Raw genomic sequence first — 13,756 nt, forward strand, 5'->3', positions numbered from 1 at the left:
TCCTTGGTCTGTTTGCTCATTCACCAAGTGTTAGGTAAGGCCTGGGCTTTTCAGACCACTCCCTTTCAATGTAAGGTAACTGTCCCTCATACCTGACATACATACACTACAGTTCTTCTTATATTTTGTTTTTCTTTAGTCTCTCTCCCGCCTCCCCCCACCATTGCCATAGTGTCTTACGATGAGGACCTTGAAAGAGATTGGCTGGGCTACAGCCAACCCTATGGGAGAGAAAGCACAAAAAACTCGCCCTTTGTTCAGTGTTAGTGAGAACATCTTTGGGAAAGGCCTTTGCTGAAAGCAAAGCTGTCCTTCGATAGACCATTCTAGTTAATATCTGGGAGGCAGAAACTTTGTGTAAAACTTCCTTGATATAACAACTCTTTCATAGTTTAAGAGAAAATTAGAATGATTAATTACAACATTTTATTATTCTGGTATTTATTCAAGCCACCTGGAAGTTCATTGTTGAGAAGCTTGTATGTTCCAGGCCTATATTTAATTATGCCATGTGATCTCAAATATTTAATAGCTGTATACACATGAAGATAGTCCAGATAGTGTGGAGTCAGATTTTTATTTCTTTGAATAATGATGCTGACTTGTCATTCACTGTGTATTATTTAATTTTAGCTGTGAGGGCCTCATTCAGAGATGATATTTCCACCTTCATTTAATTTCCAGGTCACAAGGTCACCTGCCCACGTGAGCTGAAAAGCCCAATAGTGATTTTAACCAAGACTGTAGAAGTTATCAAATGCTTTCTTTTCATCTAATTTACCCGAACATGACAGTAGTTATTATTGCGTTCATTTTACAGATGGAACCTCTTTTCTCATCTACTTAATAGGCACTGTGAGAGGCAGATAGATGATCAGATCTGGCATAGTTCTTGTCTTGCTCATGAAAACCCAATCAGGATCACTATTCCCATTGTACAGGTAAACCACTGGGCCAAGGAGTTTAAATGACCCACTCAACACAGTGGGGAGCTGTAAGCCTGTCCTCTGTCTGTCTTCATGGCCAGTGGGTATAGCCGCTTGGCCACAGTAGCTTCAGCATGCTATGCAGCCTCATTTTCCAGATGAGGAAATTGGAGGCTCAGAGCGTTTGCTCACCCAGTTGATGTCATATAGCTTATAAATAGTCGGGTGACCCTCCAGCCCACATTCTGTTCTTAGAAGGCCTGTTCATTTCCCACTGCACTAGGCTGTCTTTCTTCACAAAGAGGACTAAGGTTGTGTGTGTATTGCAACCAACTTGAGCGCTCTCCCTCCCTCTGTGATGCCTTTGTCTTCATAGTCACTCCTTGCATTTCACTGTGGTTTCCCCCAGTTTAGGCAAGATGGACTACCCCACTGCCACCCTCTCTTATTTGAGGCTGGATGCGCAGATCAAACTGCTTGTTCAGGAAGCTGTCTGGTGCAGCTAAATGCAGACCATGCAAATGCAGCTTTTATTCCTGCAGGACCCCCTTCTGTAGCTGTGTGGCGTTTGTCTCTTCATCTGTGGAGAATGTGCTTGAGTCCAGCCCCTTGCTTTTATGAGACAGTTTTCCTGCTCTGTAAGGAACAAACCCCTCTCCATCTGAAGATGATTTTCCATTTCTCTAAATAGCAACTTACATTTGTGGCGGAAGGCTGGGAATATATCAGTATCTGAGGATAACAAGGACCAGTCACTCAGAGTTGAAATGCTGCTGATCTGTACAGTCTCAACCTTGAGAATTTTAAAGCATAGAAATTCATTATTTTTAGTCATTAAGTATCTTTTAGATTTCTGAAGGAGAATGTATGCTAATACCCTTTTCTTGAATCACAAATTTGGGTTAATGGTCCTTTAACTTGAATTGGGTGCCCCCCCCCAATCTATTAATGTCAGTAAACATCAGATAAATATCCAGATGTATTTAATTATTTCCACTCAAGGAAGTATGTTCTATTTAGATAGTCTTTAAATAAATTGTTTCCAAACTGAACAAATAAACAAGAAATAGCTGAAACTCAACAGCTTCGACTACATAGAAAAAAACCTAGAGGCTTTAAAAGAGGAAATAGCCTAGGAAAAATCCGAGTCTTATTATGTATTCATTTTTATTTTGAGGAATAAACCTGAATTGACTGTTCAGATACATTTTTAAAAAATTAAGCTGTTAATTTTCAAACAATAATAATCGATGGGAGAATTTTATACCTATTCCAAAGGTACTCCATCTCAAATGTGTTTTAAATATGGAATACACAATCTGTTATGAAGCGTATTTTGTTGTTTGTTTGTTCTATTTTAAGATACGGATGTAAGAAGGAGGGCTGGGAGGATGGCTCAGAGATTGGGATTATGTACCTCACTGTCAGAGGTGCTTGAGTTCAGTTCCCAGCACCCACGTTGGATGGCTCCCTGTAAACCCAGCTCTAGGGATCCTATGCCCTCTTTTGGCCCCTGCAGTCACCTGCACTCATGTGAACACACATACAATGACATACACATTTGCAAACTGATCTTTAAAAAGGGATGGCTCTGTACTGAAAGTCTCCTTTTATAATGGTCTCTTAATTGTTTTTTCATGTAATCTCATATTCCTGTGACTAGATTATTATAAGAGTCCCTTTATGGATGAGAAAACTCAGGCTCTGTGTGGCCAAGGCCTTGTAGAGAGTAGAAATCTCAGAGTTACTTCTGACCTAGTTGTAAACATTCCAAAGCCCATCTATATTCAAATACACCAATATATCTATATTCAAATTACATCTGGTAAAAGCCAACTCTTAATTTTTTAAAATTACCATAACACTTTTAAGCTAGTATTTAAAATTAATTAGGTGAAATTTGCTTATGATTCTGTCAACTTTTGAGTAAGATTAAAACAGTGCAGTCTTTTTGGAAATAGTAACAAGTTTACCTCCTCTTTGCACAAACCATCCCGAACACACCCAGTCTTACCTGACTCTGGAGGCTAAGCAGTGCTGGGCCTACTTAGTGCTTGAATGGGTGACCCCTTGGGAAAGCCAGGTGGTGTAGTCCCAAAGGGAAATCAAAACAAGACAAAACCTTCTCTTTTCTTATTCAAATGGAAGACCTTTTACTAAACTACTTAGCCTTGAAACCCCAGGGAGCCCATCAAAGACATCATCAGCTCTGGCCAATTAACCTTGAGCAGTCTTCTGTCCATTATTTAAATTATCAGCGACCATGGGGAACTCGAAGCCACAGTCCAAACACAGGATACTTCTAAAACAGATCTCAGTGGGAATAAAACATTTGCCTCTTCTCCTGGTTGGGGTCATCTTCCTGCCACCAGGAACATACGTGTTTGACCTTGAGCCTGGATGGCTGGCAGTGAAGCTTTTCAGTGTTCAATCACAGTTGGTTTTAAAATTGACTTGTCTTTTTTCAAAGGCGGTGTGCATGCTACCTCTTCCATGCTCATCCCCATCCTTGTCCTCTGCCACCTCACCCCCCCCCCCACCCCTGTTAGAAAATGCCATTCCATTGACACTCCCAGAAAGGAAGCCCACTGTGAGAGAAGCACAGAACCATCCTGTTAAGACCGAAGGAGCACCAGTGGAGCATGACAAGGCCAGATAAACAACAGTTAAAGGAGGAGTCTGCATCTGTCTGGAAAGTTAAACGAGTTAATTGACAGAAAAATATAATTTAAAAAGAGGGTTCGGGAAAGGAATTTTAGAAAACACCAAGAATAAATAAAATAAATTCCGCTTTGTAAAATAAGCAAAATGGATTGTTTTCTAAATGGCCACTGGACTTTCCAAATAGAAATATTTAGGCATAAGGGAGACAAATGGACCTTATACACACCCATTTTGTCGTGTTCATTGAGACGTCAAGTCTAGAGAGCCCCGGGCTATTTGGGGCCTAAGATGGAGAGGCTGTGGGAGATATTTATTATTGTTATTTATTTTGTAGTCTCTCCTTTCTCTTCTGTCCTCTGTCTAAGCTCTGGGCTGCATGTTTCTAAGGCTGCAGTAGCTGGAATACTGAACTGCTTTTGTTTTTCGTCTGTTTGAACCTCTAGATCCCAGGCAGGCACAGTCTTCCCCACCGTGGTCCTACGAGCAGTCCTACCCCTCATACCTGAGCCAGATGACGTCCCCGTCCATCCACTCCACCACACCGTTGTCTTCCACACGGGGCACTGGGCTACCCGCCATCACCGACGTGCCCAGGCGCATTGCAGGTAAAGAGCAAGCTTTAACTAGAAGCCCACTCCTGCACAGGGGCAGGGGGTGCGGGGTGGTGATGGAACAGACCTGGCTAATCTATGCTCGCAGTCACTGTCTACTGGAGACACGTGACACGAGGCACCCGGTCTTCTGAGTTTATGGGGCTATCAAACACCTGAACACTTTTGATTCAAGAGATGAAAATCCATCAGAGATGACATCCTTTTAATGCTACTCAGTTACTGTCTTGCTGAATTGTAGCCCAGTTGAGGGGCGCTGTCTTTCAGCTAGAGCCTTCTCCCAAAGGTCGCACCCTAGGCCTTCCTCTGCTTATAAGCCAAAGTACAGACTGAAGATAATCCCCCTCAGTTTCTTTTGCCTGGGCTCCTCAGTCACCAGTTCCAACACTTATGAGACTTAGTCATTCGCAGCACAGTGAGAGGCCCAGAGGAGCCTTGGAAGGCAGCATGCAGCAGCTCAAGACTAAGGCACACTGTCATTCTGGGTGGCAGCCTCAATACTCACAAATCCGTCACTCCAAAGACCCCCAAAGGTTGTAAATCACAGTGGAGGAGTGTGTCTGAAATGGCCTGGCCACCTTCTTCTCCATCCAGCAGAATTCAGCAGAGGGAGCCAGAAAATTTCAGTAAAGACACCGGATAGACATGTAGAGAGAAGAGAAGCTGAAGGCCCTCACCAGTCCATACGAGCCCTATAAATAAGGGGGGGATCCCTCCACTCCGATGTACACCCCGCTCACATTAACCACCAGCTATGACTCCACAGGGGCACACAGCCACTGTATCTCATGTCCTCTTGTGTCAGCGTTTGGGCCCCCAGCACCTGTTTGACTCCTGGCCAGGTTAATGCCTTTCTTTGTCTCTTTCTTTCTTTCTGTCTGTCTCCGTTTCTCTCCCTTCTCCCTCTGTCACTTTTCTGCAAAGCTTGGAGCCGTTCCTTTCTCCGCTGAGCCGCGTCACTGACAAGCTGAAGCCTCACCAGCTCCCATTAGTCCACTCTCCTTTATTTCTTTCAACTTGGGAGGAGGGAAGGCTTTGTTTCTCAAGCGAGTAGCAGGAAAGGGCTCTCTGGTCCTAGTGCCTTCACATTTTCTGCTGCAGATGGACTCCCCGGGGTGAGTAGGGATGGGAGAGGGGTGGAGGGAGAGCTGGAAGGTTCTTTGGATAACCATGTTACCACATTTTATTGACCACTGCTGCTTTTGCTTATGAATCACATGACATCTGTTGGGAGCTGAGCCAAGTATAGATGTACAGTTTTCGTCTCTCCTGAGTGAAATCACCATCTCCTTTAGGCAACACATCAATCAGGGACACAGGAGAGGAAAAGGAAGACACACAGGGGGGTAAAAAGTTAGCACAGGGCTGAGGCTCCGGTATTGGAAGGAGTTGACTTAGTTTAGATGATTTCATCTGTATGAATAGGAAGAATCAGATGTGCATAGAGCCAAAGTGACTCTTAAAACAGACTTGTGCAGAGTCGCTTGCATTTAGGGTCCCTTTGGGCTTCCATCTGACCAACCTTTGTAGTTGAAGCAGATTTTTGTTCCTTCAAAAAGCCCCAGTGGTGATGGAGTGTTTAAGAACACTTGCTGCTCTTGCAAAGGGCCCAAGTTTGTTTCCCAACATCCACATTGGGCAGATCAAAGCCACCTGTGATTCTAGTTACAGGGGATCTGATACCCTGTTCTGATCTCCGCGGGTGCTGGGCACACACATGGTGCACATACAGACACTCAGGCAATGAGAGAGAGAGGAGAGAGAGAGAGAGAGAGAGAGAGAGAGAGAGAGAGAGAGAGAGAGAGAGAGAGAGAGAGAGGAGAGGAGAGGAGAGGAGAGAGAGGAAAAATAAAGGTAAACAAATCTTTTGAAAGAAAGAAGGCCCCAGAGGACAATTGTAGCTGCATTTTCTTGTCGGGGTGTGTTCATACATGGATTCACCATGGAAATTGCTGTGAACAGCCTTGACAGATGACTGCCCCATGGGCTGGTCCTGTGTTTGCCATTCACACATGTGATGTGGAAGAAGGTTAGGTTGATCTTGTTGCTTCAAGCATTTCCATCAAATGACATTCTAGTTCTTTCCATTCTGCAGAGAAAGAGGTAGAGGCAGAAGCTGCCTGGCTGTGCAGCTGTGTATTGGTCTTAAGCCAAAGGCAGGAACGAGACCCTGCTTTATACCGGTTTAAAATTCAGTCCAGTCCAGTTCTTCCCTCCTCTGTGAGCATCTCTGTGAGTTGTAACTGGTAAAGGAGTAGCATGGAGCCAAGGTGGGAGGTTCTGTATAAACATTAAAGAGAACAGAAAATCCCTCCTGTCAGCGTGTGGAGAAACAGGAAGGAACAGGCAGCTGGGGACTGTCAGGAGCTGGAGGAACTTTGTAACTCCTGACCTGGCTCTTGGCTGTGGGGCCATGCACCCAGCACTACCTAATGGGCCAGGAGCAATTTTCTCTTCTACTCCCCAGGGCCCATCCTGGAGATCATGTTGGGGAGACAATTGTTTTGTAGGGTTATAGGGGCCAAACTGCACAATTTCTACTTTGTTATTGTTCTCTTCAATGTATAAAATCCTTCTCAAGATACACAAGACCGACCTTCCTACAACCGAGACTTGAAGTTTTTGTTTTTTTCTCTAGAAAATAAACCCCTTTGGATGGACGCTATGTGTGCTGTGGCTGTAGACAGGTCTCTAGTCTGTCTGCCATGGCCAGGCCTCTTGTCCACCTACTGTTTGTCTGTAAGATAGACAGCTCAAATGCTAACCTCTATCAACTATCCTCAAAAGGTCACTTTTGAGATGCTTTTGGATCCCTGTCCAAAGTGACACACAAGATACAGTAGGATCAGACCCAAGTTTGCACCTCATGAAAACATAAAGTGAAAGTCTAAAACTTAGGTTTATAAAACTTCATTAATAGGGAAAAAATAAGGACCCCTTAGGATTATTGGAAGAGTATAAACTATTTAGGATAGACCTGACACAGCATGTGACAGATTGTAGCTCATATGTTGATCCTAAATTGGTTTTAAAAATTGTATATCTGTATATCATTTGCAGGCAAAGCTTGGCTTAGATTAATAAAATAAATAGGAACCTAAAATTTTAAAAGAAGATTATTTGGTTAACAAAAAAGAAAACCCATAGAACATATTTAAAAACAAAACATGCTTTGGAATATTTCAATTTTTAAATGAATTAACCTTCCTATGTAGTTCAAAAATCATACAATATATGAAGTTCACTTCATACAATATATAGCACATAGAAAGTATTTACATTATTATTATTATTAAAATTTTACATCTTAATGAATATCTATGAAGCTAAAATCAGCTAGGGTATTCAAAAAGTCAATAAAGTATTAAGAAAAAGTTAAATTATACAATATATAAAAAAATCTTAGGCTGTACTTCTGATTACTAGGTGTGTATACGTGTGGAGTCTGTTCCAGGGCTCATAGGAATAGAAATAATTAGAAAGATGTGCTTCTAAGGAAACTCTAGTTCACCCTAAAATACTGTTCAAAAGATATACTCTGAATGATCGTTCCTGGGGACAGTAGAGGAACCATGTTCGCCACTTGCTGTGTTTGTGTCCTTCCCCCTGACTTTCCAGGTGTAGACTGGGTTCTAGAACTGAAGGAACCTCGACAGTGACAGTGGTGTAATGCTGGACGTTCCCATAGTCTTCTTCAGCTCCTTTCTGGAAGCCAGGCGCAAACAAAACAAGGTCTGGGAAGATGGTGAGGGCAGGTCACCTGGTCACCTGGTCCCCACCCGCTCCAGAGAAAGTTGTTGAAATACATAGGCATGATATAAGATTGTAGGATGTTTTTCCTTAATCTGAGGCAGCCTTAAATAGTGTTGTAAGAACAATAGTAGTTGATAGGATTGTAACCAAACACTATATGATTATGATCTAGTTGACAAATGGGTCCTCCTTGATTGTAATGATTTTGGACTACACTCAGTTAAATTATAAAAGTCACGTTCATCAATCAGACACCAGACTCATGGCATTAAAGGTCAGAAGCAGCCCTAGAGTTTCTGGGCTTCTTCCTGCACCATATGTACTACATAGTAAGTAAGACCTTTATAATAAGGTTAAGTAACATCCCATCCCCCAGTGGCTGTATACATGTGTGATCTCACATCATCTTGTGCCATTCTAAAGGAATAGTCTCTACACAGAAGTAGCCAGAGTGATTTCTCAGTGATTCCTGTAAAGAAGCAGGTTAGGACAAAGCAGAGACCAGAAGGCTGTGTGCAGCCCAAACCGTAACAGGGCTTCAACAACACCCATCACCCATGAGGCTGGGCGTGTGCAGGGGACACACGTGGCTTCACGAGATTCTAATTACTTTTCTGGAGGTCATTACAGAATACTCTGTAGATAATTATTGACTTTCAAACTGTATTTCATGTAATAATTCTGCCACAGAAAGAAGAAAGACTCCTCACTGACTGACGGGAGGCTTTATTCCCTTCCTATCCCGGAACCTGCCCGTTCTCCTCACTTCTGTGGCTCCCCCGCTCCCTCCTGCCTGCCCTCTTCTGTGGTGTGGAGGTGGACTGGGCTGGTACATATACTTCCCATGGTCTTTTTCACCTGCTCTCTGGAGGCCTTGTTACTACACACAGGGAAGGATCATACATATTGACTGCTCCGTCACTTTGGGAGAGGCCACTAGGAGTTACGGTGAGAATATTTTCATGGCATTTATGCCTTTCCCATAAAGTTTTTTTTCCCTGAAAGTTTCTTTTTTTCTCTTTAATCAAATAGTCTTGAATCTCTTCATTACATATCTTAGTATCAAAAGTAATTCTACTCAGCTTTACAAAGCTGCTGAAGAGGTTTCCATTTTAATGGCTCTCAGAGCTATGGTATTTCTTCCCCAAGTCAGCAGAGTGGCATTAGCCTAATAAGAAAGGTCACTGAAAATTATTTTGTTGCTACCTCAAAATATAGAAGTTGCCGGGGGGTAGAGGGATGACCCATTTGATCACTTGAGATCTGTCAGGAGGATCAGCTCATATAGTTTAAAACCCATTGGTGTTTGATACAGCTCGTTTAAAAAAAATATCCCTTATGACCCAGTCCCTGTCAAGTCTCCTGAGTTCAGGTTTTGAAATCAATAGTTCCAGCAGTGGGCTACATCCTTGTGAGCATCTATTTCTACAGAACAGCCTGCTACGCCCAGGAGGGAGCAGCGCCTTCAGGAAGTTTAAAAAGAAACCCCAGCAATGAATACCAATAAAGCAGAAAGTTAAGACAAGTTTAATAAAACCCGAGCAGTCCCCCGCTCTCCCTGCAGACCCACTCCAGTGTTACCACACCTGTCTGGTAAGCACACCCCTGCCACTGCAGCCATGGGCAAGCAATTAAGTTCGATGGAGCCGCTTTTATTTTGAAGAGGGGCCCTGTTTAAAGTCATAAAGGGGGAAGTTATTAAATTTAATGGCCCCTAAACAAAGACACGTCCCACGTGTTAACAATGGCATGCTCCATATTCCTCTCATCATGCCGGTGGTGATTGATCCGGGCATTTTCAAATTTGTAGGTCAGAGTTCATCTTGCTTTCCCTAAAAATAGTCTGTCTTCTGACAAGAGCAGATGTGTTTTAATCCCACTTGAACCTCGGTTTACTCTCGTACCGGGAATAAAGATTGTTTTTCAGTCCTCCTCTGTCTGTTGGAGAAAGTTGGCCCAGACCGTAAGGCTGAGCAAGCCTGTTTGCATGAATAATTGCAGTTATTTGTAGCTAGCCCGAGGTACCCAGCTCAGAGTGAACCTATGTAGGTGGTTTGACTCCGATTTTTTTTTTTCCAATACCAGGATCTTGTCAGTTGTTGCTGGGGCAAGGTGGGGTGTAGGTGTGGGTGGGGCTTACCTCTGACACGTGTGCAACCTCTAACATGGAGATTAGTTAAAGAAAGGGGTCATACTTAAGAAGAGATGGCAAGCACATGGTCACACATTTCCTGTAAGATCTGACACAGCCTCCTCCGACAGACATGCACTCGGGAGTGGGAGACCCTTCCACCAGATGTACTGATTTTCTCAGGACACAGCATCTGCTGTGATCCAAGCAGAACAATTTAGGTGAGGAAATCCTGATTTTAGTCTCTATGTCACCAAAGAGTCTCTCTACTGTTCTCGGGGCCGTCACCTGTCACCTGGCTGTGCCTCAGCGGTGCCATGGAGTGAAGGAACTCAGAATATTACAAGGAGTAAGGCAATATTAGGACTTACCAAATGAATGTCAGTGAGAAAACTAAGTTGCGTTATTACTTTTGAAAGAATAAAAGATGCCGATATCTATTATTTAAATTACTCTGTTTCACAGCAGTTTTACTTTTAACCACCAGAAGACTAGGAACAGGCAGCTCTCATGTCCTCCATCCACCACCCACTGATGCCTGTTATTTATGTCTTGCGCTCTTACAACTGTTAAGATCCACCGTTAGGAAACTGAGCCCAGTGTCTACTTGAGGGTTCATTCACATCTGGTGTCTGTGCGCTGTGGGTCTTGCCAATCCTATATAGCCACCATTGCACAAAAACGAAATTGCCCCCTGTACCACTAGTAGACATTCTTTTTTTCCTTCTGATCCCCTAGAAAACAGAGATATTTTTACCGTTTCTGCGGTTTTTACATTTTTGAAATAATTGGGATTGTAAACGTATTCGGTGGAAGAACGCTATTGCATTTTAATAAACATAAATACTCTCCCTGTCTGCATCTCCCGATTTTCTTTCCTCACTGACTCTGTCTGTGACATTTTTTTTTTTTTTTTTTTTTGTAAGAAAAACTTTCTATGTCCCTTCCTACAGAAGAGTATCTGTCCTTAGCGGTGGTGACCGTGGCCAAATGGCTTTTTACATATTCAGCCTGGCTTGTTTTGCTTCTGTTTTGAAAACCTTTCCACCAGTGCTGGAGAGATGGCGCAGTGGTAAGATCACTTCCTGCTCTTGCAAAAGGCCCAGGTTTGGAGAGCTTGGTAGCTCTCTCCTCATTGTAACTCCGGTTCCAGGGGCTCCAACACGATCTTTTGGTGGCCACTGGCCCTGCACGCACATTGTGTGCATAAACTCACAAAGGCAAAACCCTCCCAACATACATTTTAAAATATAAATAAATCTTAGTTTCTTTTTCTAGGGTTGGTGAGATAAATAGCTTAGTTGGTAAAATGTTGGCTTGCAAGCTGGGGGCCTGAGTTTGGTCTCTAGAACCGTTTGTAACTGGGGAGGTAGTGGGTGGATTCCTGAGGCTCTCTGGCAGTTCAGCCTAGCCTCATGGGTAGGAGACCTTGTCTCAAAAACAAGGAGGATGGCTCTTGAGCATTGATACCTGAGATTGTCCTCTGCCATCCACAGGCAAGAACATATGTTCATGCATACTCCCCTTACACATATGTATGCTCTTACACAAGAACACAAGCACACACATGCAAAACACACACACACACACACACACACACACACACACACACACACACCATACCACACCACACCACACCACACCACACCACACCACACCACACCACACCACACACACCACACATATACACACCCCATACAGGCTCTTTTTTCTTAATTTGTCCCAAAGACAAACTCCTTTAGGGCATCCTTCATACAGAACCGACTTAGTTAAAAATCACAGCCCATTTACTTTCTTGCTTTGCTGTATTAGTTGTTCCTAGGTAAAGGTGTTCCCTTTCTCTCTCAGAGAGAAGCCAGCGCTGCCTCCTGCTCTATGCCACGGCTCTCAGGGCTGCTGTGCAGGGCCCTGCGGCTGCCTCTCGGGCATCTCATCACGAACCAGCACTCTGCTCTTAGCAAGCTGTCCTCTCATCTACACTGCACCGTACCATCTCCATACTCCTGACTATTCCTCTCCAGTGTCCATATCTTTCCAGGAAGATGTATACTGCATGCGTACCAGCTTCTGAGGAAACAGTGGCCCGCCACTGCTAGTTATAGACAAGTAACAGGGCAGCTGAATGGCTGTTTGAAGTCAGCTCTGGGATTGCATCACATATGGCTTTCTTTACACACCAAGGCAAACTTTCCAAGGACAGCAGCTATGTCTTACATATTCTTGGACCATCGTAGCCTACCACAGTTGCTGGCATGGAGATAGTGCTTAGTATATAGCGCAAGGAAACGTCTCCAAATGAGAAAGAAGGTAGCAAAAGCAAACAAGAGAGTCCCAAAGATGCAAAAGAAGGGCTGGGGAGATAGCTCAAAGAGCAACGGCTCATGCAAGCAAACATGACAACCCTTGGGATTTACACCACGGAGGGGGAAACTGATGGACTCCTGCAAATTGCCCTCTGACCTCCACATGTGTGCCATCGTGTGTGTGTGTGTGTGTGTGTGTGTGTGTGTGTGTGTGTGTGTGTGTGTTGGGGGTGGGATTCATGCAGACACACACACACACACACACACACACACACAAACGTACTTAAAAATTAAAAACAAAAAGAAAAGGGAGAAAAGGAAAAAGGATTTTGCTCACCTGGGACAACAAAAGAAGCGTAAATGAGAGAGACTTTTATTGCTGATAAGACAGGAAATGGCTCGGCCAGAGTGCACAAGCAGTATATATTTTTATCTCCAACTCTTTTTGCAATGTGTTTCATATTTAGAGCACATATCAAGACTACATCTGTTTCCAGAACTTTCTGCTAACAGTTAGTAATCATGCCAAAACATACTCTAGGTCCAACTTGAAACCAAAGGATCAAATAGAATTTTTGATTTCTAATTTTGAGTCTGACATTAATTATAGCCATCATGCAATAAAGTGTCAGAGGCTCTTCTGAGAAAATGATGGAAGTTACATGAACTCAATTGTAAACTGCACGAGAAGCTGTTCTTCCAGAACAAAGCAAATGATCCATTCTTGACTACTGCCATTTCTCATGAAACCTCACCCTCCTGGGGCTGAATTTTCCTGATACGTCTCCTTGGTTTCTCACACCTTCCTGTGTGATAAGGCTTCATGTCACCCTATTGTCCTGGTTAGTGACTTCTGGGTCTGCTACAGTTTGTCTGTGTCCTTCTTTGTGCCTAGTACCCAGAGTCAAATCCATCTTTATTCTTAGCCTCTGGGCTTGTAGGCTACAGTGGCCGTTTGTTAAATTCAGGTGGTTTCTGCCTGCTAAGGATACCTTAGATTTGAGTAACACCCTGTGCACTGTTAGCCTTTTACATTTCTTCCTGGGAGGGATATATTCCTTCAGTTAGTTACTTCAAGTCAACTCAATAAGAGGTCCTCATGTACTTGAAACGAGCCATGGCAGGCAAGGAGTGAGAGACATAGGAAAGAGAGTCTGTGGGGAGGACATTCACTCTTCTCATCTAGGAGATACATCACAGTCGTGCTGGGATGCAGCCCAGGATAGGCCAGCACAAGCCAGGGATGCTCAGAATTTTAGTGAGGAGAGACTTCTTTGGCTCTATTAACTTACACTTGTAACCAACTTAGAGCCAATGCCTAAAAAAACCTGACTTTTTTTTATACTCAAAGGTTATCCTTTTATTCTG

At 43.5% G+C, this 13,756-nt stretch overlaps 1 protein-coding gene across 3 annotated transcripts in view; it reads left to right on the forward strand.

Moving 5' to 3' along the window:
• Positions 1 to 13,756, forward strand: part of Runx2 (RUNX family transcription factor 2) — a 238,993-nt gene that overhangs the window by 88,802 nt on the left and 136,435 nt on the right. For all 3 annotated transcript variants that reach the window (XM_036167197.1, XM_036167198.1, XM_036167199.1), the window contains one exon: positions 4,034 to 4,195. In XM_036167197.1, coding sequence (XP_036023090.1) covers positions 4,034 to 4,195 — 162 coding nt within the window. The remainder of the gene's footprint in view (positions 1 to 4,033; positions 4,196 to 13,756) is intronic.

This window comes from Onychomys torridus, chromosome 18, assembly GCF_903995425.1.
Source record: "Onychomys torridus chromosome 18, mOncTor1.1, whole genome shotgun sequence".
Lineage (NCBI taxonomy): Eukaryota > Metazoa > Chordata > Mammalia > Rodentia > Cricetidae > Onychomys > Onychomys torridus.